This window comes from Enhydra lutris, unplaced genomic scaffold (assembly GCF_002288905.1).
Source record: "Enhydra lutris kenyoni isolate GAN:26980312 unplaced genomic scaffold, ASM228890v2 scaffoldscaffold10, whole genome shotgun sequence".
Lineage (NCBI taxonomy): Eukaryota > Metazoa > Chordata > Mammalia > Carnivora > Mustelidae > Enhydra > Enhydra lutris.
This window is the reverse complement of record NW_019154094.1, coordinates 7,866,240-7,894,040: the sequence shown is the minus strand read 5'-3', so window position 1 is coordinate 7,894,040 and position 27,801 is coordinate 7,866,240. Positions and strand designations below refer to the sequence as shown.

At 53.8% G+C, this 27,801-nt stretch overlaps 1 protein-coding gene across 1 annotated transcript in view; it reads right to left on the bottom strand.

Moving 5' to 3' along the window:
• LOC111144357 (bassoon presynaptic cytomatrix protein) overlaps positions 1–27,801 on the bottom strand; it is an 88,234-nt gene that overhangs the window by 24,539 nt on the left and 35,894 nt on the right. The window contains 1 exon segment of the mRNA XM_022498621.1: positions 12,275–12,683. Within this exon segment, the coding sequence (XP_022354329.1) occupies positions 12,275–12,683 (409 nt within the window).

Below are 27,801 nucleotides of genomic sequence, written 5' to 3'. Positions count from 1 at the left end.
CGAGGTTAGGAGAAGGGGGCAGATCTGATGACTTTGTTTCATTCCCTGGCTTCAGCTATGCCTTAAGTCTAGCCCTGGACTTCCAGTTACATGAACCAACGATATTTTTTTTCTGCCAAAAGAAATCTACATACGGATCAGAGCATATCACTTAGGGGCTCAAATCCCTTAGTGGAGTTCCACCATGCCTGTCATGGGAAATCCCAATGGCCCACGCCCTAGCCCATCCCTCTCTCCGTGCCATCCTTGCTTAGCAGTCTCACCCCAGAGACCCTGGGCCTCCTGTTCGGCCCAGGAGTCCTCTAAGTTCAGAGTTTTCTCTGTCCCCAGGCTGGCTAGCTGCACAGACCTCAGATCTCCCCCTCAGGGCCCTCTCTGGCAACGCAATGGGACAGACCACCCAGGCATGCTGTAGCTAATCACCCAGTTTATTCTCGTCACAGTGCTCGTTCTTTCCCGAAGTATCTACTGCTATGTTTCTCTGGGTAGTCTCCTATCACCCCACCCAGCTCGTGAGTGTGCATCGAGGTGCTCTCAGGACAGTGTGTGTGGCACAGAGCAGGGCTCATTCCAGAAAGGCTTGTAGTGGGATCAATGCCAACACCCTATTAATAGGGGACACAGTTCCCATGAGGCCCAAGCTATGAGATTGGAGATTCAGGGCCCCAGTGAGGAGACTCCTTCTTTTCAACCAGACCTGAGGCCCAAGGCCAAGGCTGCTCCATCTTCGCTTGTAGCCAGAGCCTTCAAAAGCACCGGGGGGGCCCAGTCACCAGGGAAAGGTCCCATCTGGTTCCTGAGGCAAAAAGCCGCTTATGTCCAGCCTCAGGGGTGCCTGCGGTCCTGCTCTCTGCCTTGAGGCCACAGGGCCGTGCAGCTGCTGCTTTTGCTGATTTGGCAGCGGGGGAGCCCGGCCCTGGCTGTCTTGCCCCCCCAGTGCAAGAGCAGCCACGGAGGCGGAGAGAACACCACAGTCCGGCGAGCATTCTCTCATGCCCAGCACCACACACGGCCTGTTCACAGGAAGCCTTGCCTTTGGTCTTCACAGTAGAGAAAATCAAGGTCTGATACAATTTAACCACATGCTCTTGTGGTTAACCCACAAGGAAGCGGTGTTGTGGGTGAAATGAGCCCGGCCAGCCTGGCCCAACTCCTGAGCCGCAGCCTGGTGCCTTCTGCCTTTCTGCTTCTTCCAAAGACCAGCAGCCTCATGCAGGTCAAGTCATGGGGTAGACGTCCCCTCTGCAAAACACTGGACGAGCCCTCCAAGACCAACCCCAGTTCCAGAAACACTAAGAAGAGTGATGCCTCAGAAACTGTGATATGAAGTCATCTGCCCCAGCTGGGAACCGTCAACTCACCTAGATGTTTTTGGAGACCCAAGGCAGCTCTGTGTACATTTGGACAGAGAAAGCCTCAGAGGAAATAATTTGCATCCATGGGACTCAATCCATAGACCCCTTTAGAAAGGTCCCACTTGGCTAGGGAGGCCTCACTCCCATCAAAGTGGGAGCTCCCAGGGGCAAGCTATTTCCACTCACCCTCAGAGGGAGCCTTGGAGGGGATTACCCTCCTGAGGGGAGGCCCAGGCACTGCCCCAGGGCAGCAGCCAGACTCAGTTCCTCTAGTGGGTGCCCAGGTACACCCTAGGCTCTGTAGCTCTTGTGCACCTGCACAGCACACTTTGGGACTTTCTGAGAAGAGGGATCTGGAAGGTAAAGCTCCTTATCCTGGGACTTCAGAGTGACCCTCCTTCAGGTCCTGGACAGGGTTGAATAAGGGCATGGACTGAAACTCCTGCACTCACCACCAGAACCTTCCCTTACCCAGCCTCCGTCACCCAGGCTGTCACAGGCACTCACCTAAAATAGAACCTCTCCAAGAAACAGCTAAAACGCCCCTCGGTGACTCATAGCCCAGATGGGCACATCTATTTCTATCCAGCCTCTTCTAGACGGTGAGGAGCCTTGACCACACCCTTCCCGGGCCCCACCCAGGCTCAGGCCCGGCAGACAGGCCCCGCACGGCCCCCCATAGGAAAGGCCTCCCAGGGAGAACACTGGGAGAGGAGCTCTCTGAACCCAGCAAAACTTCCCTTGGCTTCCCTCACAGATTGTCAGGAGCTGGATCTGAGAAGCTCAGCCTCAGCCTCTTCCTCCCCACACCTCCCAGCCCACTTGCCCACCTAGGCTGGGCATACACAGCCAGGCCCGTGGCAAACTCCTCAGCCCTGGGACCAGCAGCAGTGAGAGCCTTCTTCATCTGTACCAGCGTCTGTGGCTACTTGGCACCCTCCCATTCAGCTGCCCACCAGAATCACGGGAACGGCCTTCTACTAGCATGACAGGAAATTTCTCTTAGAGTCTTGCTGTCTAGTCCCTCCATGTGCCTGACCTGGCAGGGCCAGGAGATGAGCAGGCCACCAGTCACAGAACTCGTGTCCCAAGAGCCAGAGGTAAGCCAAGGGGACTTCCCAGGGCTACACTGAGGTGAATGGCTCTGTCAGACATTAGCTTCTGTCAGGTTAACCCTTCTTGCCAGCAAGGAAGCTCATCCTGCCATCTCAGAGGTATGGACACCTGCGCACCCCAACCCGGTCAGGGCCTGACCAGCAGTAGGGACGGGAGGCTCGGTGTGGTGTGCAGGGTACGAGCTGCTTTGGAACTGGGAGAAGCAGACCTTACAGGAAAGTGACTTCCCACAGAGAGCTGCTGCCTGCCCAGCCAGGAGCCTGCTAGGGATTCAGAAAGGCAGGGCCTCCTGGGCTCTGGCTCTGAAGGGACTTTCATCCCAAGAAGAGCCTTTCTTAAATGTTCCCTTACTCAAACTGTTCAGTGGATGGAAGGGCGGCTAAGGTGGCATGGCCCACCCAGGATCTAGAGGCCTGGGGACCAGGCTGAGGGCTCTGTGAACCACAGGTCGAAGGAACAGCCAGCCATGATCTGTCTGCTTTGGCCGCTCCCCACGGCTCCTCCCCAGGGCTCTGGGGCAGAGAGGGGAGTGGGGGTCCTCTGGGGGAGAGGCTTCTACATCTCTCCAACAGGGCACACTGGTGGCACTGAGACTTGCCACCCTGTGTCCCAGGCCCAAAGGCAGGGGCCTAGGCTCACTTGCCATGTATAGCCCAAAAGGAAGCGGCCCAGGAAATGTGCTTCTGCTCCTGAGGTAGAGCCTGCCTCACGGTCGCCTCCGAGGCTGCCGGGAGGTTCTGAGGGCCCCCAGCTACAACAGATTCTCTTTCCACTCTCCCCTCCTGCCTCCCCACCAGCAAGGAAGAAGGAGGGCTGCAGACATCCCTTAGCCTGCCTTCCTGCAGAGAGCGGCGCCTTGTCTCTGAGGCCCAGCCCTCCCCGGGAGAGACAGCATTCGGTGGTCAGATCGGTCTGTGCGGACATGCCTGATGCCGCAGCATTCATGCTTTTTTCCATTTCGGTACAAGTTCAAACAGTACAGAAACAGCTTAAAAACAAGCCTCCCCTGCTGGTTCCCGGGAGGGTCCCACTGGCCAGCATGGTTCTCCACTCTCTTCTGGGCTGTGAGTCACTTGCCAGGCCTTAACAGAGGGCACCTGTCCCACTGCGGCCTCTGGACCAACAGTGCTCCAGAGCAGGGAGTCGGGGCTGGCCTACCCCCTTACTCTCCCCCCAGCACTGGACATACTCCCTGCCCCATCCCGCAGCTGGCTGCCCACAGGCTTAGGGGCAGGCAGGAGCCACAGGGTCGCAAAGGGTGGGGCATATGAACGCCGAGTTGGATGAATGAATCAGCCAGACATGGCCCATCGGGGAGGCCCCGAGAAACTGCCTAGCACGTGAGGCCAGGATTTGTGGAGAGGAGGCTGAATCTAAAAGTTCCTGGGGGCTGGGGAGTCCTCACTGGCCTGGAGCTCCATGAAACAGAAAGAATCCATCCCCTTGCTAATCTCTACAAACACCTGGCTTCCCACCTCTGGGGTCCAACTCTTCCCAGCCTCCCCTAGAGAGCCTCTCCTCCCTCCTAGGCCTTCCACTGTGCCCTGTGAAACATCCTTTCCTGACCAAGCCGGATCCCCAAACCCCCTACACACACACACACACACACACACACACACACACACATTTCTTGGTCCTCCATCCCCCTGTCCAGGAGAGACCGTACTCTCTGGACTTCAGAATGTGGTAACCACTCACCCTCCCTTTAAAATCCCTGGGACCCCTGGGCTTAGCTCTTAGCTTCCCCATCCTTCTCCCCTCCTAGCTGCTGTTGCCTTCCAGTCTCCACCATCACGGCCACTAGTTCTCAAAAGCCCTGTGGCCCTTGTCTCCCAGGCTCCCACTGAACCGACTGCCACCGTCACAGTGGATGGCAGTCACCGCACTGACTCAGCCCATCCCCCGGCCTCACCCTCACACCCATTATCACCCCAAACCATCTCCTCTAAAATGACCCTGTACCTGTCCTCCTCCAGCCTTCTAGGTCACTTCCTGGGCCTCCCCACTGTAGCAGTCCTTGGGTCTCATGGGGATACCACCGAGCCTCTGCCTTCACATCTTTTCCTACCCAGCTCAATCTATGGTCAGCATGCAGTCACTCTGACCTATGTCAGCTTCGGAACTAGATCCAACCACATACCCGCTTTCTCTGGGCCTCTACCCACACAGATAAATGGGTACCAGGCAAACGGGCTCCACTGCCAGTTAACGTCTGTCCCAACTTCTCCTGGGCCCCCCTAGCTGCCTGGCTAACTCATTCATTCCCACTCTGACTAAGTCATTCACCCCCAACCACAATGGCTGGTTCAATTTCTCCTGTCCCCATCCCTCCCTGCACCCCTCCCCTGCCTTCTGGCTCAAACCACTGGCCTGCTGCCCATGTCTTCAAGAGCAGCCACACAACAGGGTTGCCTCCTCCACACTCAGGATCTGGACCTGCCTCCTTGGGGGCCCCACTCCTTCAAGCACACTGCCTCCCCCACACCCCAAGGCATCCCTTGCCTCTCTCACAACTCAGTGCCTTTGTCTTCTGCCTCCCAGAACCCTCTCCTGTCTACAGCCCGGGCTCTTGCCTCTCCTCAGTCAGGCTTCTCAAGACTTGTCCACATAGACGACCCTCAAAAAATGCTATGCTGAGGGCAAGAAGCCTTATCCAGAAGAGCACGTTTCTATGAAGCCCTAGAAGAAGCACAACACCTCTATGGTGGAGAAAAGTTGGAACAGCTGTTGTCTCTGGAGGAGGGGTGAGGAGACCAGAAGGGGGCCTGAAGGAACTTTCTAGGGTGACAAGGATGTCCACCTTGAGAGAGGGGTTTGGTGGACACAGCGGCATACTTTTGCCAAAGCTCACAGAATGCTACACTTGAGCTCTACCTGTCATCATAGGTACATTTTACCTAAAAATAAAACCACATGCTTCAAACAAATACTAAACTCCAGCTGATGGTAAGCCTACTGAAATGTTTAGTGTTAAGTCTACCGATGGCAAGAGGCTTGTGAGTCTCAGCGCCGAATCCCAGGTCTGTAGACTAGCCGACCGAACCCCACCTAAAGGTTCACAGGGGCCTCCCACTTGATACAGCCCAAATGAAAACATTCTCCTTCTCTAGCGCCTAGTCCCATGTCCAACACATGTCAGAACCTGTCTGTGTAGCCTCCAAAATCCACCAGGAATCGGTCAAGGCCGTCCACTACCATCCCACAGCCCCAGCCCTGGAAGCTAGCCCCGCCCCATGAGCTGATCTCCACACAGGGGACCCAGACCGGCAGCAGGGCCGAAGGGAGGGGGTTTTTGAGAGTTTTGTGGTCAAATCAACATAAACATAAAATTGGCCATTTGACCATTTTAAATGGTGTACAATTCAGTGGCATTCATTCCATTCATAATGTTGTACAACCATCACCGTTATCAATTTTCAAAGAAGTGGGGTTTGGGGTGTTTTTTTAAAGACTTATTTATTTATTTGAGAGAGAGACAGCATGGGGAGGAGCAGAAGGAGAGAAGCAGACTCCCCGCTGAGCAGGGAGCCCAGTGTAGGGCTTGATCCCAGGACCCTGAGGTCACAACCTGAGCCGAAACCCAGAGTCAGACGCTCAACTGACTGAGCCACCCAGGTGCCCCTCAAAGAGCTGTTTTTAAATGCACATCTGACCTTCCCACTGCCACTTCCTAATGCCCTTGAAATCCCATCTACAGACCCCAGCAGGATCCGCATGTCCTCTGATCCTGCTCACAGACCCCCAGCTAGCCCAGCCCTGGCTTGCTCCGGGCCCTCACACAGACCATGCACTTCCCCTCAGGCCTCCCTGGACCCCCTTCCACGGTCCAGCTTCAGTTCAATATCCCCTCCTTGTAAAAGCGCCCCCCCCCCCCCCCCGTCTCATTGCAGCATCCCAGCAAGCCCTGCCCCCTCCCCGGCTTCCCCCAGGTTCTCCTCAGAGCTGACCCTCAGGTTTTGACCGTATGTTTGCTCCTATGGTTATCAGAAGGGCCGCCTCTCCCTCCAGCCTCCGGGGTCCACCGGGCTGAGCAACACAGCTGCTTCGGTTCTGCCTGATTCTCCAGTGTCAAGGACAGTTCCCGGCTTCCCATAAGCCCTCCACAGCCTTTGCAGGGGAAGGAAGGATGAGGAAAAGGGAGAAGGCCCCCTGCTGACGGTGGATCCAGGCCGGCCTGCCCCAGGTTACCAGCAGCTGGTGACTTCACCGAGTTCTCCTGCCTCCCTGCCCATTCCTGCCTCCGGGCTTTCTCCACCACCTCCCTTTCCTGCTTCTCCCCTCTGCTCCTTCTCCCTGTTCCCACTTTATTTATTTATTTTTTTTTTTCAAGTCGAGTGTCCTGTGTCCTGGGAGCAGAGACTGGCAGCGGCTGGCCATCCAGGACAGACTGAAGCATGGCAGGCATTTCCCTATTGACCTGGAGACTTGTTTCTTCGAGGTAAACTGCCCAAGGACCAGACGTACTGTAGGAGAAAGGCTTCCTAAAGGGCCTGCCACCTGGAGACCCACTTCCTTTGGGTGTGGAGGTGGAGAAGGGAAGGCTGGGCACGTGTACAGACACCACCACCCCTTGGGCCCAGGAGGGAGGGGGACACCTTTGCCTCTCCTCAGCCCACTGCTGATCTATGTCCTCCTAACACCTGCTCCCCGTCCCCTACTGGCCCACGAGGCAGTGTGGCCAGGAAGGAGCAGAGGGAAGGGGGCAAGGCTGGTGGCTGCAGCGGAGGGATCCGTGAGGCACTCCCAGCACCTCCCCCGGGCCATCTGGTGCCCCGGCCCTTGCCAGAAAGGAGTGGGCTGCAGGCAACAGCGGAAAGGCTTATGGCCATTGCTTCATCAACCTCCCTCTCCACACCGCCCACCATGGGTAAGTGCTTCACCCCAAGGCTTGCCCATGGAGTGGGGATGAAGGGGGTTGCACAATGGATTATATATCCTTGGCTTGGTCTTGGCAAAGTCCAGACCTTGGAACAGGCGAAGAAAGACCACGATCATTTTTCTCTAGTTTTTTTAGAGGGGCTTCTGAGTGATTCTGACTAGAGCAAGGGAGGCGGGAGGCAGATGAGCTCAGATGGGTAGAACGTGGAACCCTGCTACTCCCCACTGGGGCAGCTGGTGGGCCTCCTGGGTGCGGGCTGCTGGCCGGAGGTGCTGCTCTGGGACAATTCTGCCAGTCAGATCTGGAAGCACGGACAGGCCACCAGCCCTGAGTCTGCACAGCCCTTGCTCCTGTGACGCTGTTCCTAGGGGAAGGCCAGACTCCTATCTGGAGGAATTCCAGGCCAGGATGTGCTGCTGGGCTGCTCTGAGAGGGACAGGGAGGCCCCTGAGAGGACTGGGAGGTCTGGGCTGCTTCTGGCCACAGCTCATCTTCCCCAGCAGCTCACTCCCACCCCCACTGCCCCCACAAACCTCACCCTCAGACTGCACCCAGCAGGATCACCGCTGTGCCTTATCTCCTCTCTCTAGCTTTCAGGAAAGAGCCTGACTTGTGCAGCAAGGGCCTCCCTCCTGGAGGAGAAAGGAGTGGCAGGTCTGAACGTCAAGTCACTGAAGAGTGGAGAGCTGGGCTAACAGGCCTGAGCAGGCATGAGGTATCAGCAAAGCCACCAGACTTTGCTTCTGGCTTCCCTGGCCCCCTGCTTCTCTTTTAGAGAAACCGGACATTTGGGAAGTTAAGGTACTTTGCTAAGGATCCACGTCCAGGGAGAGAAGGGAACAATCTTCCTGCCTTTTCCCCACCACTGGGCACGGAATGGGCTCACAAACTAATGCCTCTGGCTTCCTGGTCAGTGTGTTCTCATGGGGAGGGCCTCTTAAGGGTGATGACAGGTGTTCAGCCCCCACAAGGAAACCCCCAGTCTTTTGTCATGATTTCGAACGGGTTAAATTATTCATCTTCCCTGAGTTCCAGGACACCAGAACTCTGAAAAGAAATGGCCTCACCATGGAGAGCGGCTGAGATAGCCCTGCTTGCTCTGAGCAAAAGCGGACTGTGGATGGAGAAGACAGTGCGAGAGTACTACAGTAGTAGAGAGCCCACTACTAATTCTGGGTCCCCAGCTCTATTGCTCCAAACGGCCCTGAAGCAGCCAAGGCTTCCCAAGACTTCATCTCCCGGGCTATAAACAGAGAGTGCTCTGAGCTCCTTCCCTGACTTGCACGAGTCTCCACGTGCTCCAGGCCTCAGAAGCCCAGCGAAGGACATGGGCGGGCATCCACCTCTGAAGGGATCGTGGCCGGAGGAGCTGGCCATCCAGGGCCTGGGCGGAAGAATGGCAGGCGCCACGTCTGTGTGAGCCTAGTACCCTCCCGGTGGCCTGGGAACGGATAGAAGCCGGGGCCTGCTGGCCAGGAGAGGAGGGGTTCCACATCTCAGCCGCAGCTCTGGCCGAATGGGGTGGATGGTTCTACCTGTGAGTCTCCTCTCCACACCTCATCTGCTGTTTCTGGAAGACCCAGTGAAAGGCCCAAGACTCCCGACAGATGCTGTGAGGTGGAAAGACAAATTCACCGAGCTCCAGTGGCCATTGCTTTCCTCCTTTCTGCTCCCCCGCCCTCACCCAGCCCTTCAGCACGGTGGCCCTGTCACATTCCTCATCTGGGCCGCAAATTGAGGGAAGAGGCAGGGATTCTCTCTCTACCTGGGAAGGAAGGTCCGTTTTCCATGATCCCATTTCCAAAGATCTGAGGGCAACTTTGTTAGCAGTCCCAGAGAGGCCATGAAGCCCTCCAAGTCACGAGCATGGCCCTTGTCCCTCTCTAGTACTCCTGCCAGCAGGAAGCTGAGAATTGTGCCGGCCTGCCCTGAGGAGGCTCTGGTGAGCTTCTGGGCAGCAAGCGGGGCCCCACCTGCCTCAGTCCTGCCTGAACATCACTACACTAGCGGTTTCAGACACACATGCCCATCCCCAGACAGGGTCCCCAGCATGCTCCCCCCACCCCATGGCCAGTGTCCGCAGTGCGTCTGTGCGGGGACAAGCACCACGTCCCTTTGCACGTCTCCTCCTGTGATGTGAGTACTGGAGCTGGGCTTCCTGGAAAAGGTGCTTGGCTTGAGCCCCTGCTACCAAGACACAGCGCCCTTCAGAACCAGCCCCTAGCCCTACCCGGAGCCTCAGGCCAGGCAGGAGCCCAGCCCACACACACCAGCGGAATCCCAGAAACAGCCTTCTTGGCCCACATGATGTCAAGTTAGGGGTCAGAACAGGTATGTTCTGACCAGGATGGATCAACGGGTGTGCGAGCAAAACCTACAAACTGGCTTTCTTGTTACGTGACCAGGGAGGTGGCTCTGCTGGAGACCAACCGATCCGACTGAAGAGGTAGGCTCCACCGGCCTCTCAGGAAAACAGGCCAAGCGTTCTTTCATCTTGACAGGAACCCCACTGAAAGCCAGCTCTGGAGCAGAAAAGGTTCTGCTGGGAGACGCCTTCAGAAAAGGGCATCCACCAGCTTCTGAGAACCTGGAGAATGCACTAGGTCAGCGTTTCCCAAACTGATGCCGTGGAACATCAGTCCTGAATGTTCTGCGAAAGCAAGTCTGGGAAAGGCTGCTGGCTGCAGCTCTGTCTTGGAGCCACGTGGTGCCATTCAGGAAGCCGAAGCCCTGAGAAGCCTCACGGCAAAGAACCAATGCATTTGTCTGGCTCGGCATTTGCTCGAGGTACCTGGCGGGGAGGCCTGCTCCTCACCAAACACCGTGAATCTGCCGTAAAGTCTGAGGCCCCTTCCTTCCTGGCCCTGAGCCTCGGCCTCCTCCCAGCACAATGAGGCAGATGGACTGAGTGTCGCCAAGGTCCTCCCACTCGGCTGTTTTTCTCAGCACATCCAAGGCTGGCTCCCTTCCCACCTCACCCAAGGTCCTGGGCTTGGGGGAGCCTGTTGCGTGGCAAGGGCTGGGCTGCCCACCAGGAAACCGGTGCACCACGTGTGGCTCTCCCTTGATCTCCGCCCACCTCATCCAGAGGACTTCAGGCCCTAGGGCTTGAGTGAGCCTCTCAGGGAGGCTGGAACCCAGAGGGGCACGGCCACACTGGAACGGAGCTGGGCGGGGGCGGGGGGGGGGGCGCGGGGGGTGGCACACAGCAGCATCTCGTCCCTGCCTGCCAAACCTCACTGCTCCCAGCCAGCTGTTTCTGGCTTCTCGCTGGCAGAAACACACAGGTGAGCTTCTCTGATCTGGATCACGCTGTTCTAAGTACTGCAGCGCCAACACTTACCTAACGATCAGCGCAGGGACTGGCCTGTTTCTAATCACAGATGCAATAATCACGAGTGTGCCCGCCTCCTCAAGGAAGCCCCCACACTCCAGGAGCGACTCCAAACCTACTGAGTCATCTCCCCACAACGGCAACTCCTTCCTCAGAATCTCACACTTACCTCTCGCAAACCACACATCCCACACCCACGGCACCTCATGTCACAAATAGACCCCGACCTGCGAACAATTATTCTCACTCATCCCCCCACCCACGAGGTCCAAACGGCTTCTGCTTTTGATTGTCCCAGAGGCAACCAGGCCTGTGGCTGTAGCAGCTGGGCTCCACCCTGCCCTAGGGCAGAACCCTGGGGGAGGAACCAGAGACTTCTTTGGGTTACTCCAGAGGAGAGGGGGGAAGCTGGCAAACCTGCTGAGTTCATTTCAAAGGCCTGGCCCTGGCTTTACCAGCTCACCAGCCTCTGGGTCATCAAAAAGAGCCTCCAGGGGCTTGGCTGAACATCCCATGTCAACCCAAAGCAGCCTCAACAAAGCCAGGATGGGGCTGAGGACCCAGGGTCCTCTGGGGGCAAAATGGAGGCCAATCTCATGGAAATGGCCCTGCAGTGATGTCTTACTGAGAGTAGGACACTGTCACCCGTTGTGAATGCTTGATTCCTAGCCTGGGTCTCTACCCCAGGGTTGTTTCTCAGGATGGCTAGCTGCTCTGCCACCTCAGGCCCCAGCTAACTGGAATGGAAGCCCAGAGAACCTTCACAGAGCTCAACTGGAAGGCCATTTCCCGCCTCCCCTAAAACCTTGCTTCCCTTACCAGCACCCCCTTCCAGTGCCTACTGTCAGGGAGAAAGGCTGGCCTGGAGCCACGCATATCTGCCTCCTCTCCAGCGTGCAGCTGCCTGTGGCCCTCTCCGAATGAGTATCCATTGAGAAAAGTTACCCAGAAGTCTGTCTTTGGCCCTCTCTAAGGCCATTTTTCTGGGTCAAGCTTGCACTGGGTAAGAAAGCATCTTCTCTGCTCGGACCTTGCCCGAGGTTTCAGGAGGTGCAGGAATCCCTCCAGAGATCTGCAGCCAGGCCTGTTCTCTGCTACCACATCTTGGAGCCAGGAAGGCACAAATTTCGGTGGCCAAGGGAAATGACCAGGAAAAGAGAGTTAGGTAAAGAGGGGAAGAGAGGGGTACCTGGATGGCTCAGTCACTTAAGTGTCCGACTTGATCTCAACTCAGGTCTTGATCTTGGGGTTGTGATTATTTTTAAGATTTTATTTATTTATTTATTTATTTTACAGAGATAGCGAGAGAGGGAACACAAGCAGGGGAAGTGGGAGAGGGAGAAGCAGGCTTCCCGCCGAGCAGGGAGCCCAATGCGGGACTCAATCCCAGCACCCTGGGATCATGACCTGAGCTGAAGGCAGATGCTTAACGATGCAGCCACCAGGCGCCCCTTGGGGGTGTAATTTTAAGCCCCATTTTGTTCCATGCTGGGCATGGAGCCTATTTTAAATAAATAAATAAATGAGGGGAAGGGAACCGAGGGAGGCATGGGAAGATAGGTGGGGGGACCCGGCGCAGAAGGTGGTTACCTGGGTGAGGTGAGGGTTGGGGTTGAACCCACACTGGTTGCAGACCTTGCTGTGACACTGGGTGCAGGTGTTGAAGTTTGGCTGGCTGGGGGTCGACGTGAGGTCCGAGGTCTTACATATGGGACACAGCGTGCTGCTAGGAAGGGGGGCGATCTGGGGGACGGAGTAGGGTGATGTGGGGGTGCTGCCTCTGTCCGGTGACACAGAGGGGGACCGCCCTGATCTCTGCGTCCTGCTGTCTACCTGCAGCGTCCTGCGGGGGCCATCAGCCTCCTGGCCTGCTGGGCCCTGTGCCCTTGTCTCCCGGGGGCTCTCGCGGCCGGGACCAGTAGCAGAAGCCTGCTTCGGGGTTGGGGAAGCTGCTCTCTGGCTACCCGGGGGCTCCTTGGGGTCCAGTCTCCTGGAAACGCTGAAATGACATTGAAAATGACTGCGTTAGAGACACATCTCCGAGAAGCAGACTGCAGAGGGCTCTATCAAGTTAGGTGGCCCTGCCAAACCCCACTCCACCTCCCCTTCCTGCCCAGTGGCATCCTGACGGTCATCATTTGCTGCGTGCTGGTTGTGCCCCACGCTGAGCCTTGACAAGCGGCTCCCACTTGAACCCTCAGCACCAGGCCATGTGGTAGGACCATGAGCTCCCCTCTTCCATCCTGATAAAGGGCAGATTCTGACTCAGTAAATCTAGGACGAGAGGCACACTTTTAACAATCTCTAAGGTGATATCTAGACTAGTGTCTGCAGACCCCATGTTGGGTACCAAGGCTCTAAACCTGTACATTAGACACACCTGGGGTGATTTTTAAATTCCTGACTCTCAGACTATATGCCCCAGACAAATGACCTCAGAACCTGTGGAGGGCAGGACCCTGGTTCAGAGCTATTGCCCTGGCAGGTCTGTTCAGGCTTGTCTTCGCCAAAGGCTGACCCCAAACAGCTGGAGATGGGTGGAGGAGGCATCCCAGGGCCTGGTTAATGCCCTCTCCACAGGGACAAAGGAACCTTCTTTCTGGCGGTTCCCTACCAGGCCCAATGCTAGAGCAAGTCCAGGGAGATGGGGGAGGTATTACTTTTCCGTTCATGCAAGGCTTGGGGGGGTGGAGTCCTAGGATCCAGCCCTTGAGGAGCTACCGCGGGAGGCCCCACATGCCCGACCCCCCATCTCCATCCCCACCTGGCGCAGCTGCAGGGAAGCCAGCAGGGCTGAGCAGCTCAGTGAGGTAGAAAGTCAAACCACTAGGCTGAACTCAGTCTCCTCATTTTCCTTTTCTCAATTTTCCTTTTCTAATTTGAAAGAAGCTGAGCACAAAAATCCCAAGGCAATGCTTTGGATCGCCTCCCCGAAATTCTATCCTTGCTTCAGTCTGTGTTCACAGGGAGGATTCCAGCGCCCAGCAGGCAGGCTGGACCAGCCAAGAGCCATTGCGGAAGCCAGGCCACAGCGGCCTGCAAGGGGCCTGCCCTGGTGTCCCCTAACCTCCTAGGGTCTGACTGACAGGAGGAGACTTAATGTCTGCTGCCCCTGAATGAAAGCCATCTGCTTGCCAACCGGTAGAACCTCCTAGAACAAGCCATTTCAGAGGGGGGGACCCAAAACGCCCCTGGGAAGGCCTGCTCCAAGACAGTCCGTGGTTCTTCCTCCTTTCTGAGGAACTGTGTGTGTGTGTGTGTGTGTGTGTGTGTGTGTGTGTGTGGCGGAGCGGTGGCGGGGAGGGGAGAGGCACACCCTTGGTCTAATAAAGACTCTTCCAGAAAAAAGAAAACACTCTTATGTGTCTGTCATACAGTTCTTTCATCAACTACGAATGGCATCCACGCATCTATCCAGTCTCATGGACCCTCGACTTCCTTCTTCAGTAGAATCACCAGAGACTGAGCCCTCTGGGCCATCTTGCCACCAGCTGTAAGGCCCAGGATGTGGTAGCTGCAGCATCTCTGGGCCACACTTGGAACTCGCGCTCCAGGGCCTTCCCATAGACTAATTTCTAGGTAAAGAAAGATTGCCACTTGGTTAAATTCATAGTTCTATTTTTTATTTGAATGATTCAGGGTTGGAATTTACTTACTTACTTACTTATTTACTTATTTATTTATTTTTAAAGATTTCATTTATTTGAGAGAGAAAGAGAGAAAGCAAGAGCAGGGGGAGAGGAAGAGAGAGAAGCAGACTCCCTGATGAGCGTGGAGCCTGATGCAAGACTCCATCCCAGGACCCCCAAGACCATAACCTGAGCTGAAGTCAGATGCTTAACTGACTGAGCCACCCAGGCGTGTGGCTGGAATTGAAAAGCAGCTCCTGATTGTATGTTAACTAGTACAATTAATTAAAATTAAAAAAAATTAAAATTAGAATTTAAAAATAATTTCATTTTAATAAATAATAAATAAATAATAAAATAATTTAAAAATAAAAATTAGAATTAAAATTTTTTTAAAAGTCCTGCCCCTGAAAATTGAGAGAAACTCTCTGTACTATATCTTTGCAATTTTTCTGTGAAGATCCAAATTATTCCAAAATAAGTTTATTGTAAAAACTGTAAAAAAAAAAAAATCCTGTCCCTGAAAGCTAATCAGAAGCTACTGAGAGCTCTTTCTATCACGCAGGGGGACAGAAGTCCCTTTCCCAGACTGCACGGGGTCTGCGGTCTCTTCTGAGGAACACAGCCATCCCGACTCTATGTGAGCCGCCTGACATGTGACGGACAATCTTCTGTGTACCTGATGGCATTTTAAAAAAAATTTTTTAAAGATTTTATTTATTTATTTGACAGAGAGAGAGAGCACAGGTAGGCAGAGCAGCAGGCAGGGGTGGGGGGAAGCAGTCTCCCTGCTGAGCAGAGAGCCTGATGTGGAACTCGATCCCAGGACCCCAGGATCATGACCTGAGCCGAAGGCAGACACTTAACTGACTGAGCCACCCAGGCGCCACCTGATGGCATTTTGATTCAACATTGCATCACAATGTAGTCTTTCTGGGGACAAAATTTCTGTGACAGAGACCCAGATTCAAGTTAACTTTCAACTTAGCTGTAGTGACAGTGGAGAAGCAAACAATGCCTTCTGACCCCCAAAAAAAGTCTGTCCTGCGAGGGCTCCCTGCAAACCCTTCACTTCCCCGACCTCCTGGATGATTCCTCACCCCTTCTCCTTGAGCTTCGAGCTTCCAACATGCCTCTCCCTCTCTTCACTGACAGCCTGCCTGCCGTCTCACTAAGAAAGTGGGAGCCCCTGGAGGGGAAGCTGCCCGTCCCCAGTCTCTTGACATCTAACACGCAGTATTTTCCCCCACTTCTCACCTTCACAAATCCTCCCCCTTCCTTCATCATCCGTCTCCCCTCTCTATGGGATGACTTCAACTGCCATACAAACATGCTTCTCCCATCCACAAAAATAAATAAGTAAATAACTCTGACCCACGTCCGCCTTTAGCTATGGCCCCTCTCTCTGTTCCTCCCCTCCCTTCCTCTCAACCAAGCCCCATCTGGCTTCTGCACACCCTTCCACGGGAACTGCTCAGGTCACTGTCACCAGTGGCCTCCGCGTTATCAATCCCACAGTTACTTCTCCGTTCCTGATCACACTTCAGCAATGGCATGTGATACAGCTGCTGAAGGCTCCCTCCTTCCTGAGATAAGTTCTCCACTTGCCTTCTGGAACACCTCCTCCACCCTCCTGGACACACCAGTTTAAACTCTCTCCCAATCCCAGAATCCCATCCTCACATTGGAAGGACCCAGTCTTCTCTGGGTAAACACAATCCTGGATCTCAGGGTCCACCCAGACTCAAGGCTTAAAATTCCACTACCCAGTGACAATGACCAAATGTGTGTCTCTGGCCCAGACTTCTTCCCTGAAGCCCTCTCTGCTCTAACTGCCCACTCTGCATCTTGACTGAGACATCATATGTCTGGGCTTCTCAAACCTGGTGTGTCCAAGCTGAGCTCTCATCTTGCCCTACACGTGCACCTCCCAGCTTGCCCTGAGAGCCGTCGTTGACCCCTTCTTCTCCCGTCCATGTCAAACATCAGTAAATCTTGTTGGCTTCAGAGTCTGGATTATCAGAGGCTACTCCCCCTACTCCCCCCCGCCCGACCTCATTCAGGCCACCATCCTCTCTTTTCAGTTCTGCCCAAGCTTGGGTGCTTCCACTCACCCCTCTGTGGTCTTCTCTACACGGCAGCGAGGATAATTCCTTACATACTTATGTCAGCCACTTCCCTCCTCTGTCTAAGCCCTCCAACACTTCCTTTCCTCCCAGAAGAAAAGCCAAAGGCTTTACAATGGCCTTGGAAACCCCATGGGATAGGACGCCTTTGGCTCTGGCCTCATCTCCTACTATTCTCTCCCTCCCTCCCTCTATTTCCCTTAGGCCAGGCCCACTCCTGCCTCTGGGCATTTGCTTCTGCTGACTCTTGCACTCTCCCAAGTCTTTGCTCTGGTGGTGTCCTTTCAGGGACACTTTCCCTGACTGCTCTATTTAAAATGCATCTCCTTGGGGCGCCTGGGTGGCTCAGTGGGTTAAGCCGCTGCCTTCAGCTCAGGTCATGATCCCAGAGTCCTGGGATCGAGTCCCGCATCGGGCTCGCTGCTCAGCAGGAAGCCTGCTTCCCTTCCTCTCTCTCTGCCTGCCTCTCTGCCTACTTGTGATCTCTCTCTGTCAAATAAATAAATAAAATCTTTAAAAATAAATAAATAAATAAAATAAAACAAAATGCATCTTCAGGGGCGCCTGGGTGGCTCAGTGGGTTAAGCCTCTGCCTTCGGCTCAGGTCATGATCCCAGGGTCTTGGGATCCAGCCCCACATCGGGCTCTCTGCTCAGCAGGGAGCCTGCTTCCCCCTTTTCCTCTGCCTGCCTCTCTGCCTACTTGTGATCTCTCTCTGTCAAATAAATAAATAAAATCTGTAAAAATAAATAAATAAAATGCATCTCCAGGGGATGCCTGGGTGGCTCAGTCAGTTAAGCAACTGACTCTTGATTTTGGCTCAGGTCATGATCTCAGGGTGGTGGGATTGAGTGCCATGTTGGGCTCCACACTCAGTGGGGAGTCTGCTTGAATTTCTCTCCCTCTCTTGCCTGTGCCCCCCGCTCACGCATGCACTCTCTCTCTCTTTAAAATAAATAAATAAATCTTTAAAAAATAAAGCAAAGCAAAATAAAAAAAATTAAATGCAGCTCTGGGAGACTTGCCTGGCTCAGTCACAAGAGCATGTGACTCTTGATCTCGGGGTCGTGAGTTCGAGCCCCACAATGGGTGTGAGATTAATTTTTAAAAAAAAATTTTAAAAATTAAATGTAGCTCTGTCCCTCCTGCGTACCTTCTGACTCATCATATAGGTATTGCTTTTGTGTCCCCTCTGTGATCCCCGCCTTAGACTGCCAGCTCGGTATGGGCAGGGCCTCTGTGCGTGATCTCCACAGCTGCATCTCAGAGCCCACCCAGCACAGCACCTGGCACGCGCTGAACACAAAACGGCTGTTTCCTGAATGGATGTGCTGTGGGCACGTCATGACTCCGCAGAGCGAAACACGAAAGCGAGTTCGAGCTGAGGAAACGAGGCATGGCATGTGACTAGCGTGGCGGTTGGCCTTTCCCTGGTCTGACTTCATGCTGCAGAGAACTGCAGAAATGACAGCAGAGTCCTCCCTGGTCGCTGGGCACACCCCCAGCACCCCCGACCCTGGAATGCTCTGCTGACCACAACAGGGTGACGCCAACCAAGCCCTTACCACGAGCCCCGCCGTGGACCAGGCGCCCATCGCATATTAACTTCCTCATGCCTCACAGCGAAGCCACGGGCTAGGACCCATTTTGCCCATCAGGCAGACAAGGAAACTGCTACCCGGAGAAGTTATATAACTTGCAAAGCCATTACGATTTATATCAAGGCCAGCGGTCCCTGTCCTTAGCCACTGTCCCGCACTGCCATCCCAGGGAGCCCGCTGGAGAGGGGCGGGCGGCCCTGCAGTCTGGGCTCTTTGGATTCTCTTCTCTCCTTTTCTGAGGAGCTGTTGAAGTGGAAGAGCCCCAGGAGAAGGTCTCTGACAACTTGCTCCCCATGGCAGCCCGGGCCCACACCATACAGTCCGGAGCGGGCACTCAATAAGCATGGGCATAATAAGCGGAAAGATGTGTAAGCAGCCAGCTCAGAGTGGGACCAAGGGAGGACAGTGACACGATTTGGTTGTGACCACGTCACATGGCATCTGCCCGGCAACACTGAGAGATGCACATTCGAGAAAACCACATTCGCTCCCTCATTTGGGAATGCAGTCACTGACAAACACTTGCTGGCCCCTGGCGTGCTTCCAGGCCCTGTGAAGTCTCCTAACGGTGGAAGGTGGGTCCACAGGTGTTCATTGTACTATTATCCTTTACATCTCATACATATTTTATGAGCATTTTTATATTCTTTAGAAATACCCATTCAATATTTAATTAAAATAAATTTTTAAAAAAGTGAATCAGACAGGGATCTAGTCCTCTGGGAGCCTGCAGTCTAGAGGGGAGACAGATGTGCAAACAAATCACTGCACCACAGGCCACCATGCAGCCCAGGAGAGGGGCGGAAGTCTACTGGGTCTCTTCCTTGAGGTGAAAGGGCGAGATAGGCAGGGGGAAGGGCTCCAAAGCTTGACAGGGCCAGCCTGCTCCCGCTTGGGCTGTGCAGGGCAGGCCCAGCTGGTTTAAGGCCCCGCCTTCTCCAGCACCTAGGACAGCTCCCAGTAGTCACGTGTTTTCAACCGCTTGAACTACAGGCAAGCTTAGAGCTAAAAAGGGAAAGGGCCAGGGGAGAAGGGCCTCTAAGGTTTTCAAACAAGAGTGCTTTGGCTCTGTGTCAAGGAGACAGTGGAGGCAGGGAAACAGTGAGAATAAAGCAATAGCCCAAGAGACAGTCCTTGGGGTGAGAGGGAAGGAAGGCTCAGTGGGGGTATTCTGGGGATATCAAAAGGAGTGGTCCTTTTGATTGAAATGGGGGACCCAGGGAGAGGAGCCAATTGGTGGCTGGAGAATGGGGAATGAAAAGGCAAAATCACAAGGTTGGGTTTGGTTTTGTTGAGGTGGGGCGTGGGTGCGAGAGACATCAAGAAATGGGTCAGAGCTTGGATTCCATTCAGGTAAGTCCAGATATTTTTATTGGGGAGAGTTAAGGGTTCAATTCGCAGGCAAGCCTCAAGGACAGAGATCACACAGAGAGGAGTGATCTAGGGAAGATTCATGGGGAGCACCAACAATTAAGGGAGCAGAAGCAATGCAAGAAACAGAGAAGTCAGAGGAAGAACAAAAAGACACAGCACCCCCTTCTGGGTTGGAGAAGTTCCCAGAGGAGAAATGTTCAACCACATGCTGTGAGGAACCTCTATACCTGAAGGGTGTAATGGAAGAAAAGTCTACACCCATGAGGGTCACACCCTGTGACTGCCTAGCCCTTGCCCACCCAGACCAACTTGAGAGGGGCTAGCTCCCCACCCTGCTGAACCCAAGAATCTGCCCATGGCAGGAGATCCACGAGATCCATCTATGACACATCCCTGGACACAAGTCCCATGGGGGCCAAGGTGGTTGGGGCAGCCCCAGGCCTCCTCAGGTGGTCCTCCTTAACAGAGCTCTCCACTGGGCAGAGAAGGAGAGAGGAAGGAAAGGGGGAGGGAGGTGTCCACAGGTAGTTCCCAGCCCAGCCCCACAGAAGACCCGGTTTCATAGATCTGGATTATCAGCAGTGAGGCCCCATGAGGCCAGCAGTCCTCCCAAAGGCTGCTGGGGGGCACGATTCCTCAGCAAGGGCTGGGATAAGGACAGGTGAGCAAGGAGGGAAGAGGGACACTGCCAAAAAGCAGAAGAGACACAGGAGGACACGTAGGTGAGAAGGAGGGAGAGTAGGGATGTGAAGGAGTGGCTGGAAGCCAAGCAGGGAAGACTAAAAATGGCTTATCTAAGGATAGATATTTTTAAAAGATAGCCAAGAAAGGTAGAGGATGTAAAAATAGCTGAATTCCTACCAGCTTTCCTCCCTTTCAGCATTAAAGGCTATTGACTGATCAGAAATAAGTCTTGAAGCTGTTTGGCAGGGCTGGAAGTACCCCCCAGGCCATAGGTGTGCTGAAGGGGAGGGGCACAGAGCTGATTCAGGCAGCCCCCCCTGCCCCGGCCTCCTGTCCCGGGACCATGACCACCACTGGGAGAAATGATCCAGACTGCACTGGTCAGAATTGGGCTTTCCTCTGTCAGAAATCCCAGGAAAGGCACAAAGCCAACAGGTTCCACTGACCACGAGGGCGGGGTCTCCTGGGAGAGCTGTGGCCTCCCAGGGCCACAGTGCGGAGGCATCTGGAGCCACTTTGGTAACTGCACTCTGAAAGGGCTGCTTGGGCTGCCGAGCCTGGAGGAAGGAGAAGCAGGGAGGCAGGGAGGCAGGACAGGCTCCAGAGGGAACCCTGGGCTGGTTTCCACACGGCAGCATTCTAGAGCATGCCCCCCCACAGATGAATATTTAAAAGAGAAATATTTCACACCAATCAAGGACTGTCTGTTCACCAGGAGGGCACTGAACTTGAAGAAGCTGTTTTTCTAAGTCAGAGCAGCCGGAAGAGTCCCACAGCTTCAAACAAGGTTTTGATAAACTCATGGCTGACCTTTCTCTAATAGGCAATTATGAGCCGGCAGATGCTGTGGGAGGACCCTCTACTTTCAGACCCACGCCAGGAAGGACTACCGAGCCACCCAGTAGTCCCTGTGGACTCAGGTAGAGAAGTGTCGCAGAATCTTGGCTGTTTTTTGTTTTTAAGGAGTCTCCATGTCCAACATGGGCTCAAACTCACAACCCTGAGATTAAGTCATGTGCTCTACAGACGGAGACAGCCCGGTATCTCCGGGTTGCAGAATCTTGGGAATCAGGGTGCAGGTCCTGGGCCCTGGAGCAACTCTCTCACAGATGGATGGGAGAACTCAGAAAGTTTGAATTTAGAAGAAAATTCCAATGTCTACACAAGAAAACATTTCTTGACCTTCCCAGCTTTGAGACCACTGGCCTTCTGCCTTTCTGATCAGGGGTCCCTATCAATAAAACATGTTTGCCTGGCCCCAACACAGGAATATTTATCCACCAACTATGTGCACATAGATTACTGATAAAACACACCTCCCCCAAATGGAAAAGTGTGAAAGGATGAAATTGGAAATATATGTAAATGGAGTTTTCATTCCATCCTCAGTTGGCTGCCTCATCTCCCTCCCCTCCTTGGCACGTGTGCCCCAGTTTCCCCTGCCGAGGAAATGATCCATCTCCCCATCTTTAAAGGATGCTGTTAGTGGCCCAGACCCCAGATTCTTTGCTGCCCTCAGCCCTGCTCCACAGCAGGTGGACTTATGTCAGTGTCAGGAATGCCCCAGGCTACTGGGGGCTGCCCTCACCACCCTGCCCAGCCACCCATGAACCAAAAAGAGTTTGCCCGGATGACAGCATCTAGCATCCAGCATCCAGAATCCAGCACAGATGTGAGGGTCTCCATAACACTCAGCTACTATGTTCGGAGCCTTCGATGGGACAGGAAGCCAGGACCACAGGCTCAGAGCCTCTGAGTGGCTCTCTTGCAGCCAGAGGATGCCTTGCTGGCTGGGGAGGGAAAGTACTACGCACAGGCCTCCTGGGTCATGGTCGTAGCCACCTATAGGCAGGGCTCCCCCAGAGGCTGACAATGTCTCCTCCTAACATCCACCCCCTGGAAGCTGCTGCCCCACCATGAAGGTAAGGTTCCAAGACCCAAAGGACCCTAGAGAATTAGCTTCTTCCTACAAGTGGGGACAGAGCTCCATGCCGGCCCCGACAGCAGGTGTGTTCTCATGCACTCGTACATACAAATACTCACACCCCTGAGCAGACAAACCCATGTGAAGGTACCCACCACCTCCACTCATCCTTTCCACTTAGAGATGTCTAGCAGTTGACCCTTCCTGGGACCAAACAACAAGGCTCAGTTGGTCCCAGGCCAGTCCATCTGGGCCGGCAGAGAACCTGCTTAAGGCAGTGAGCTGCATCTGGTCTGCTGTTGCTGGGAGTTTGGGGTGATTCACCAGGTGGGTCAGGATGGCAGAGGAGGTGGCGAGAGGGACCGGTAGGATTGTGAGCTTCTGCCACACAGCACAGGCCAGGGGAGCTCCCAGCACAGGAGGAGAGGCCACCAGGGCTGGCCGCAAGGTGGGAGCCAGGCCACAGGTGCAAGGAAAACAGGCCCTGGGGAGCTCATTCCCCAGCCCTAGCATGCATGTGGGTCCACAGGCTGAGAGCAGCTCTCAGCACATTGTGATCTAGCCCAGCCCTGCGCCAGAATCCAGAATGAGGATGGGAAATAAGGGTAACTTTCCTCTAACCCTGTTAATTGCTAGTGACTGCACAGAGAGCTGGGTTTGAGAAAAGTCAGTGGGAAAGATTGTCATCCTCTGTTAATAAGGTCTGTCATGAACCCGGGAACAGGGCACAGAAGCACAAAGGCCATGGAATTGTCATCCATGAGGCAGAACAAAACCAGACAATTTGATGTGCCTCAGGTGATAGTCAAGCCCCTGGATTGTCTCCCTGAGAGCCAGGCCAGGCCCAGCTGGGGCCAAGTCCATCCCCACAGGAAAGGGAGCAGCGGATCCATGTAGTGTTTACCTCTGACCTTCGCTTCAGTCCCATTTGCATCTCCAGCCTCTGGCTTTCCCAGAGACATAGGAACCATATGGAGGCCTCAGTCACCTGAAGCATCAAAGGCCACAGGCTCGGCATAAGTGGAGGTCTCTTGTACCGTGGTGCTTGTGGCTGGCGCTGTATGGTAGCTTGTCTGAGCACAAGTGGCAGCAGATGCTGTCCCCCTGGTCTCCAGACTCTGCTGAGGGGTTATCAGTCCTTTGGTCATAGCTTCTCCACTCCAGTGTTAAGGAGTTTCTCTCTAGAAATGTTCATTCGTTCTCTCATTGAACAAGAGCTCATAGGAAACACGTTCCCTAGTTCTTCCATATCTGAGTATATCTTTGTGGTTGTTAAACTTGACCAGCTTGGCTGGGTATAAAATTCTAGGTTCACACTTGCTTCCCCTCAGGACTTTGCAGGTAGTCTGTCTGTTTTCTAGAGGCTCCCCTCTCCATCCACCATCACTGTGGACAGCTCTGGGCAGGCCTGATCAGCTCCCCTTATAGGTATATTAACATTTGCCTCTGCAGTGCAATAGTTTCTCATTAGTTCAATAAGAAGAATGAAAAAGAAGACTCCTAATTCATCACACTTAACCAGAGGACCTCTTACAACCCAAAACAAATACCATTTTTCTCTGGCTTTCCACCTATGCAAGTTCTAAGTTCTCTAAAGCATGAACCCCTTTGTAAATCTCATTTAAAACCTTAGATTTAGGGGCTGCCTGGCTGGCTCAGTAGAGTGTGAGACTCTTGATCTCGAGGTCATGAGTTCAAACCCAATGCTGGGCATAAAAAATTAGTTAAAAATAAAATCTTTAACAAATTAAAAAAATTCATAAATACCTTCAATTTCATCCCTAAGTACACATTCATAAATATTTCTGTTTGATTTCAGAAGGTACCAGACTTCTCGAAGCCCATGGGAGCCAAATTCCTCAATGGCTAATCTGGCCCATTGCCAGCAGGCCCCAGCCCACTACATGAGCCTGCCACTTGAGCCCACTCACATGTCCCCAGTGAGAGACCCACCTGAGGTCTGGGAGCTCCTGACGAGCCAGTAGCTTTCCTGCATCCATACCCACAGGCTCTCCAGAGGGCCAGCCAGACACCTCCTTCATGCCACTCAAACCCAACTTCTGGTGTGGAGCCTCCCAGGTCTCCCTCCCTATGCATGTCTCCCCAAGCCTGGCCCTAGTGCGGCACTGTTTGTGAGGCACTGTTTGCTGTCCATCTTTCCACTTGGACTGAGCACCCCATGAGGGAAGGGGCTACCAGAATCTAACATGGGTCCTATCCCAGTTTGTCAGCTGGAGAAAGCAGAAGTTCTATAGGATCTTTTAACCAACTGATGAAAAATAATTTGTAATTGGACAAGATTTGTAGGAAATGACCCTGCTAAAGGCTTGAAAGTAATTTCTTCTTTTAGGTGAACTGAACAATCATATTTATACCATTCATGGTTCACAAAGATTTGGTTTAGCCGATAACCACAAGTTCCAAGGGGAAGAGATCCAAAGGTTGGGTTTTACTATGGTACATAAAGGAACTGGCTTCTTGAGCTAGAAATCAGCAAGAGGGGAGTGTTACTGTTTTCAGTGTGCTGAGGCCTTTCCCCCCACATATTTTGCAGACCTGAGGAAGAGTTCATCAGCAGGAGATTCCTGACAGAGCCAGGGGAGCCAGGGGCCCATGCTGGGAGCCAAAACAGCCAGAGGAGGGAAGAGGAGACTGGCAGGCAGCCAGACCAGAGTCCCCACCCAGAGCTAAGCCCCAGGTCAGCAGTTCCTTGACGGGCTCTCCTCATCACCTCCCAGGCTTTCCTGAGGACCTGACTGGGAACATCAGAGGAGAAAAAGGGCCCAACCTTAGGGACCCATCCCTCCAGAGAGCATAAAGACTGAACCCAGGGCCCTGAAACTTGTCTGGGCAAATTACAGTATATCCCTGCACCAAGACCTACATTACGCACAGCTTTATATTTTAAGGAATTTCCTGCCTTTTCCAGCCCATGATGACTGGGGCATGGTTCAGGAGTGCCTCCAGGCCAGACACATACCCCCAAGGACTCTCTTCCCTGACTCAGCTTTCTGAGGGGACACAGGGCCACATAGGAAGATTCTTAGTCCCTTCTCCACAGGGTTTTCAAAAGCCTTGGCCTCAGTGCTGGCCTTCTATTCACATTTACCAAGACAGAAGACCCCTCCCTGTCTTCTGGAAGAGCCATGGCCGCCAGGTGTGGCCCAGGAGTTCTGATCCAGCCCAAGCCACTGAGGCTTCTGACCCCACCCAGCCCCAGGCTTACGGACACTTGCTTTAGGACCCCACATGGGGGCAACTTTGAGCTGTGAAGTGTCCCAGTTTTCTGGTTCAGGGGCAGTGCTCCTAAAGCTAGGAAGCTCTAATAAGGAGTCAGAAGTCATTACATAAAGCTGAGCCAGCTTTTCCCAGCTTCTAGCTCCTGCAAATTCTACTACTACGGCCTTTTACCAAGGGGACCGTGTTGTGCTTGTCAGCTCTCTTCCAAAATCTGCTGAAACCAGGAAGTCGAGATAGTTAAGAGAAAACCACAAGTCTTTGTGACTGTGGAGGCCACAGGCTCTACTCTCCCATGCCAAGTCCAATAGGGCAGTAGCCAGAAAATTCCATAAGTTCCCGCCCAGTCATCAGACCCAGGGCTGAGGGCTTAGTGCTCAGCCTGCCCTTGGAAGCTGTCAGAACACAGCCTCATCCCACAAAGACCACCAAGGGCCTACTTTACATGCCGCCCTGCTCCAAGCACAGGAAGATAGGGGCCCACAGTGCAGTCAGCAAGCTAACCCAGTCCCGGCATCATTAATACATGAATTGGGTGACCACCTGCTGGGCCCAGGGTGTTCTGCTGGACCATGGAAGCATCCCAGTGTATGAGGCTTCCCTGATCCTGCTTCTCTAGATTTACAGGGAAACCCTACCTGGCTGAAACCTCTTGACTCCTTTCTCTTGGGAAGCAAGGGTTCCCAAAGAACACTTTGGGTACCCAAAGACTATGTCTGTCTTGTATTTTGGGAAAAAAAGAAGTACCCAAGTAATGTCTACTCACTCCATGTTAAAAACAAAAAAACAAAACAAAAAAACCCCTCTCTGTCCAGAAATCAGAACTGCTATTTTTTTATTTAAAAATTTTAAAAACATTTTTTTTTTTTACTAGCAATACCTTTCTTGCTTTCTATTTTTCTATATAGAATAAGGAAAAAACGTATCGGTAAAAGGAAGGTAAAAGAAAATCGTGATGGGGGAGTCATCTGCGGCGCTTAGTTTCAGCCCTGAGTAAATCCATACAAGAGGTCACACACCCGCCCATCTCCCAGGGCCACCATGCTGGCACTCATCCTTCTGTCACTTGTCCCCCCAGCCTGGGGCACTGTGCTAGCTCTTGGGCAGGGCTATTCCAATGGCTAAAGAATCCTGCCTTCGGACAAAGGGCTGGCCGCACTGGCGTGGAGCCAAGCAGAGCTTAGCATTAAACAGAACAGGTTATAACGTGAGAGGGAAGCCCTCTGAACAGCACAGCGGCAATTTCAAACTTGTTACAAATAAAAGAATCTCAAAGCAGCCTTCTCACACATAAACCTCCATGTAGCGTACACAAAATAATTAGAACTTAAATGTGCAGGTATGTGTGCGGAGGGGTGGGTGAAGAGGCCTCAAGGGGCCCCCAGGAAGAGAAATGAATGTGGACTGCCCGTCAGAGAGAACCATGGAGGAAGACAGGGGGAGAGGGGAGAGTTCCAGAAAAAAGCTGGCAGCCAGCCTTTCCTCCATGCACAGTCACCACGGGGTCCTTGGAGGCCAGCATAGGGCTGGCACAGGGCAGGCTCAGTGGATGTTTGTGGACTGAATGACCGATGAGCAGAGATGAACGATCAGGGAACAGGTGGGTCCTCCGTGGCAGTGATGGCGGGCACACCGGCCGTGGGAGAGAGAGGATGTGTTGCCACAGTCCTGGGGCTTACAGACTTCTCGGGCTGATGAGAGACAGTCTGGGGGAAGGTGGGGAGAAAGGGTCAGAAGCCTGGGACAGACACACAGCCCAGGCTCAGGCCCAGCTCCGGAGTCTTGTTCAGAAAGCCCAATAGAACGCAGCTTGGCTGCTCTGTGGGCCTGCACAGCGACAGCCCCAGAGGCTCACACAGGCCACAGCGAGCTAAGTGCCCACACCTTCCTGCCCGGTGAGGGGGAACCATCACCAGTGCCACCCCCACCACCACGGAGATGGGTCACTGTGCTGCCCGGCTGTCATTAAACCAAGGACACGCTGGCCCTCTGCCTTCAAAGCGCTCTACCACGGGGTCTTTCCTACCTCTGCGCCTTCCTTTTCCTCACTGCTTTCAGGCAGGGAGTCCAGGGGCTCCTCACCTGACTGGGACCCCTCCCAGCTTGTGCTCGGCTCTCTAGAAGGCCCTTTCCTTAAATCCCAATTCAACCTTCAAAACCCAGCTCAAGCACTTTGCCCTCTACAGGGGCTTCCCCAGAGTGCCCAGTCCCGGAAATGTGCTGTGTTTCCTTGCAGGCTCCTCCAGTCTCAGGCAGGACTGCTCCTGTGGGCCCCCTCTCTGGTCTGGTCTCACCTCCTCCCCTCATGGAGGGCAGTGCAAGGCCAATCTTTGCTGAATGCCATCCTTTATAGGGCTTGTGCAAGAAAATCAGAAGGACAAAGAATGGCATCTTGAGACGGTAAGTGAGACTCAAGATTCCAGCAAGAAAAAACACACCCTCCTCCAAATAATTCCCACTGTGACATTAAAGGACATTTGAAAAAGAAAGCCATCCAGCACCCTTCCAGCCTTCAACATCGCCATGTCTGTTGTCCTACCTG